The following is a 6,000-nucleotide window of genomic DNA, read 5'->3' as shown; positions in this document are numbered from 1 at the left end:
CAGCTGCAGCATAACCTCATGGTTCCAGAACTCGATCCCTCTATTCATAAAAGCTAAAACACTATGCCTTCTTAACAACCCTGTCAACCTGGGTGGCAACTTTCAAGGATCTGTGTACATGGACACTGAGATCTTCTGCTCATCTACACTACCAAGAATCTTGCCATTAGCCCAGTATTTTGCATTCCGGTTTCCCCGATCAAAGTGAATCACCTCACACTTGTCCGCATTAAACTCCATTTGCTACCTCTCAGCCCAGCTCTGCAGCTTATCTGTGTCTCTCTGTAACCTACAACATCCTTTGTCACTATCCACAACTCCACCGACCTTAGTGTCATCTGCAAATTTACTAACCCACCCTTCTATGCCCTCATCCAGGTCGTTTATAAAAATGACAAACAGCAGTGGACCCAACACTGACCCTTGCGGTACACCACTATGATAAGAATTTCTATGACAAGCAAAAGATGGCAGAGGAGAGACATCTGAAATAAAATAGTAAATGCTGGAATTACTCAGCAGATCTGACATCTTTGGAGAGAAAGCAATTAATATTTCAGATTAATATGAATGTTCTGATTTAAATAATCTGTTTCCTTCATTATACATGTTGCCAGACTTATAGTTGTTACATGCAAGGACTTGGAGGCCTTAGGTGTAGGTGTCATTGACACCATAAAATTGGTGAGAGATTGAGGACTGAATAGATGGGTTAAATTGGCAGGTTACAATATTAACAGCTGTGACACTGCCTACCTTGAACCTTGAAAGGATAAATAGGACTCTTTTACACTTGTTAATAGCATTTCAACATGTGTCCAAACAGACTTGAGGATTAAAGTACACTGATCATTGAAACATTATGGCCGCAAAATGAAAATTGTCTAAAAGTCAAATAAAATCTTAAGGGTCACTGGACCTGAAATATTGGGTCTGATTTCTCTCCACTGGTACTGCCAGACCTGAGCTTTTTCCAGCAATTTGTTTTGTTTCTCATTTTCAGCATCCGTAGTTTTCATTTCATTTTTTAAAATTAAATAACGTGGACCTGTCTGAAGATTTATTCCAAGATTGCAGAGTAATGCTCCAGGAATACAAAACCCTAGCTAAACCATACCTGGAATACAGTTCTGGACATCACACCTTTAGTAGTTTTGAAGGAAATTAAGTCCAGTTTTGCCAACATTTTACCTGATGACCTTGATTTAAAATGAGGTTGCACAAATTTTAGTTGTATTCCTTGATGTTTAGAAAGTTGAAAGGTGGTTTGATCAAACTTTGAGATATTAAAGGGCAAAGAGTAGGTAATGAAATAAATTCTATTAATAGGCATTCTAGGCTGGGCAGACATACAAATTAAAGCCAAGCCTTAGAAGTGGAGTTGGGAAACAAAAATAATTCTAGTCAAAGTCATGCAGCATAGAACACATCTTTGGTCCAACTAGTCCATGCTGACCATTCCCAAATTAAACTAGTCCCACCTGTGTGCATTAGTCCATATCCCTCCAAACCTTTTCTATTCATGTTCTGATCCAAATGTCTCTCCAACGGTCTAACTACTGTAACCACCACTTCCTCATTCCACACACTAACCACTTTTTTTTTAAAAAAGGTTGTCCTTAGGTCTTTTGTAAAACTTCCTCCTCTTAAAAATATGCCTGGTGTTTGAACTCCCTCGACCCTTGGGGAAAAGACCCTTGCTATTAACTTTATCTATTCCTTTCATGATTTTATAAACCTATATAAGATCATCCCTCAACCTCTTACACTCCAGTGGAAAAAAGTCATGGCTTATCCAGCTTTTGTTTTTATAACTCAAACCTTCAATTCCTGGCAACGTCATGGTAAATCTTTTCTGAACCTTCTACAATTTAATAATGTCCTTTCTGTAGCAGGACAATCAGAATTGTACACTCCAGAAGAGGCCTCAATGTCCTCTATAATCTCAACTACTTTTCCACTCGGTGAGGTTGTTGAATTTTTTTTCTGGCAATGTAGTCCGAGCTCTCTGCTAATGCTTTGAACATTCATTACCTTCCTGACCCTATGGTTTTGTTGCGGACAGAGGACCTCCCTCTTCTCCTACACTTGCTGCAAAAAGTGCAAGGTGCTGTTGTCGCCAGAGGTCTTTGCTTCTGGTAGCACCATTTGTATGGGGAAATGACCACAGTTTCTTAATGGTGAACAACAGGAGATTGCAATAACTGAAATGCAGGATAATTGCAAAAATGGAGATTCCCCCCCCCCCCCCCAAAAAAAACAATATAATTGCTTTTCAGTGGTGTTGAAAATGCAGAGAAAAGATCCCAAGAGACAGTGGTCAGCTGCCGCAAGTTTTTAAAGTTCTGGACACTGGGCAGTTTTCGATACATCATCCTGCTGCATGGAGCTGATACATTCCATTTCACTGTGTCACCAAGGGGAATACAGCCTGATCGCAGAACTTTAACTCACAAGTAGCAATGTACCAAGAAAAAAAAGACTTGCTAACTTCTTTTGTCATACACGTCACGTACTGTTTAGAGTATCTCCCACGAGCCCATTCTGGTTCTAAGTTGATAACAACTGTTAAACCAATTAATCTTCCTGCCACAGCAGGCTGTTCTCCACGTACCGAATCACTCTTGATACATTGAACTTGATAGTTCATCTGCATTTTGAAAAATACATCAAATGCGTAAGATTACTGCTATGTCCGATGACGCAACATGAAACCATTCCAACTCCTCACACCTCGGTGTCCAAGTTAAATTCTACCTGCCGTTGTATATAGAGACCTGACATCTCAGTCCCGTCCACTTTAATTCCCATGTTTATGCTGGAGTCTTCAGTAAAATTCTTAATTATTTACCCCATTTTACCGAATCTCACCCCTTACCTAGAGCTCAACTGCGCTACCACTAGAGGTCGATGTTTCCCCAGGAGCCGTGGAACAAAATTTCTCTTTCCTATATTGTTTCCCAATGACAATCGTACATACTTTGCAACTTATAGAACCAACACATTCATGGCCAAACTTTTATACACATAATCTTAATGTACAGCCACTGCATAGAAATGATATTAAACATTTTGAGTTAATATTTATTTCAGTCTATTTCCCTGCAGAGCTGCAAATCTCTGTTCCCCAGTGTTTCACAATATCATGTTTATCTCTCCCAGCTTTAATTTCTTTCTCCCTTAATGTACCACCTGTTGTCATAATCCATCTTCACTCTTTGTTTGATTTAATTTGATTTATTATTGGCTCACGTACCGAGATACAGTGAAAAATATTGTTTTGTGTGCTAACTGGACTGATCACAACCGTACGGAGTTGAAAGGTGTGGCACAAGAAAAGCACAGCAGGCCAGGCAGCACCCCTGGAGCAGCAGAGTCCTTGCTTCGGGCATCAACCCCGGAATCGTCAACTCTCCTGCTCCTCTGAATCTGCCTGACCTGCTGTGCTTTGCCAGCGCCACACGTTTCGACACTGATGCTCTGGTATCTGCAGTTCTCACTTTCTCCTAGATCATACCTTACGTAAGTACGTCAGGGTATGAGAGCAGAATAAAGAATATAGTATTACAGCTACAAAGAACGTGCAGAGAAAGATCAATTTTAATATGAGAGGTCAGTACGTAGGTTGGATAACACTTCTTAAATTTGTATGTGTTTTCAAACTTTTATGTCCCAGTCATGTGCTTTGTACCTTTTTTAAAATGTTCCTTCCAGCAATTATTTCCTTTATCTTGTCATTGAAATGTGAATTGTTACAGCACAGAATGAGGCTATTCAGCCCATCATGGCTGTCATGTTCTTCCTTATCTTTCTGGCCCTTGCTTGTTCCTGTTGCCCTTCACTCGCTTACGGTTACATCTGCCTCCTCTTTCTTTCCATTTGAGAGCCCTCAAACTTTCCATTTTCTTCTTTCCCAGCTTTCTCTTTCATAGTTCACTTGCGCTTCCCATCTCTTCTGCTGTAACTATCCCTTCTGTCCTCTCCTCAGCCTTCTGCTTCTGTCCTTCACAGTCTGCTGCTTTGTGTTTATCTATGATTTATTGCCAACAATCCTATGATCTTCTTTGGTGCACCATCCTGTTCAGCCCCATGTTGTCCTCCCTGAACCAAATGCTGCTCTGTTCAGTAGTAAAACTCTCACAGCATTTGAAATACATGCCTGCATTTGAATAAGGTATTCCGAAGAGGAGTCAGACTGATCTAGAAAGCAGAAATTGCTGGAGAAACTCCTCAGGTATGTAGAGAGAAAATAGAATTAATATTTCGGGTCCAGTGACCCTTCTTCAGAACTGGAACCAGAAACTTTGCTTCCCGTTGCACAGATGCTGTCAGACTTGCGAAGTTACTCCAGGAATGTTTTTACCGTTTATTGTTATTTTGAAGATGAAGATTAGATTCTGTACAGTGTGGGAACAGCCCTTCGGCCCAACAAGTCCACACTGACCCTTCGAAGAGCAACCACTCCCCTATATTTACCACTGACTAATGCACCTAACACTATGGGCAATATAGCATGGCCAACTCACCTAACCTGCACATCTTTGGATTGTGGGAGGAAACCCATGCAGACATGGGGAGGATGTGCAAACTCCACATAGACAGTTGCCCGAAGCGGGAATTGAACCTGGGTTTCTAGCACTGTGAGGCAGCAGTGCCATTTTACAATGAAATATTCTTGTTTTTATTTCAGATTTCCAGCATCTGCAGTAGTTTGCGGATACACATTTTTTAGATTTCTTAGATTAGATTTTTAGATGACTTACAGTGTGGAAAGAGGCCCTTTGGCCCAACAAGTCCACACCGACCTGCTGAAGCGCAACCTACCCATACCCCTACACCTCATATGATGGGCAATTTAGCATAGCCAATTCACCTGACCTGCACATCTTTGGACTGTGGGAGGAAACCCACGCAGACACGGGGAGAATGTACAAACCCCACACGACAGTCACCCGAGGCTGGAATTGAACCCCGGTCTCTGGCGCTGTCAGGCAGCAGTGCTAACCACTGTGCTACCCACATATTTGGAAATATATTTATTAGGTGAATGACTGAGACAACTATTTGATGCACACTGAAAGTACGGTCTGGTTTGCCTCTGCAAAACAGCAATGATCTGCCCACCGAGGTGGCAAGGTCGCAAAGACCATTTGCTGAACTTGGCAATTACAGTGACTAGCCTGCGTGGCGCTGTCTCTGGAGACCACCAGGTCCAGTCCACAGGAATCCTCTTGGCTGAAGTCTGGGAAGAACGGCCGGTGTCATGGCGACGGTGTGGAGCGGCCTGGGCCCCGCGTCAAAACAGGCGGCTGTCCTGGGAGGACGGCTGATCCCCGCGGGATATCCGAACCCAGGTTCTCCTCGTCGGATGCCGAGAAGCAGAGCGGCTTTGCGGCCGCCTTCGAGCGGCATGCGGACCTGCAGCGACAGAGAGAGGCGGAGATCCCAGACCTGGGCGGGAGGAAGGTCAGTAACTTGGGGGAGGGACCCCCATCCCCCCCACAGTCCCATTGGCCCCCCCCCCCCCGCTGCCCCCCCCCCGCTGCCCCCCCCCCCCCCGCTGCCCCCCCCGCTGCCCACCCGCTGCCCCCCCCACTGCTCCCCCCCGCTGCTCCCCCCGCTGCCCCCTCCCCGCTGCCCCCTCCCCGCTGCCCCCTCCCCGCTGCCCCCCTCCCCGCTGCCCCCCTCCCCGCTGCCCCCTCCCGCTGCCCCCCCCCGCTACCCCCCCCCGCTACCCCCCCCCCGCTGGCGCCCCCCCCCGCTGCCCCCCCCCGCTGCCCCCCCCCGCTGCCCCCCCCCCCCGTCCCCCCCCCCCCCGCTGCCCCCCCCCCCGCTGCCCCCCCCCCCCCGCTTGCCCCCCCCCCCCCGCTGCCCCCCCCCTGCCCCCGCTGCCCCCCCCCCCCGCTGCCCCCCCCGCTGCCTGCCCCCCCGCTGCCTGCCCCCCCCGCTGCCTTCTTCAGGCTAATGCCCGAAACGTCGATTCTCCTGCTCCTTGGATGC

At 46.4% G+C, this 6,000-nt stretch overlaps 1 protein-coding gene across 1 annotated transcript in view; it reads left to right on the top strand.

The window, feature by feature from the left end:
* The first annotated feature begins 2,698 nt into the window (after positions 1 to 2,698).
* Positions 2,699 to 6,000, top strand: part of mrps28 (mitochondrial ribosomal protein S28) — an 80,340-nt gene continuing 77,038 nt past the window's right edge. The window contains exons 1-2 of the mRNA XM_043689102.2: positions 2,699 to 2,765; positions 5,180 to 5,466. Of these exons, the coding sequence (XP_043545037.2) occupies positions 2,699 to 2,765; positions 5,180 to 5,466 (354 nt within the window). The remainder of the gene's footprint in view (positions 2,766 to 5,179; positions 5,467 to 6,000) is intronic.

The sequence above is a fragment of the Chiloscyllium plagiosum genome, unplaced genomic scaffold (assembly GCF_037043375.1).
Source record: "Chiloscyllium plagiosum isolate Xiang-an unplaced genomic scaffold, Cpla_swu_hap1 HiC_scaffold_4, whole genome shotgun sequence".
Lineage (NCBI taxonomy): Eukaryota > Metazoa > Chordata > Chondrichthyes > Orectolobiformes > Hemiscylliidae > Chiloscyllium > Chiloscyllium plagiosum.
This window is presented reverse-complemented; position numbering and strand designations above follow the sequence as displayed.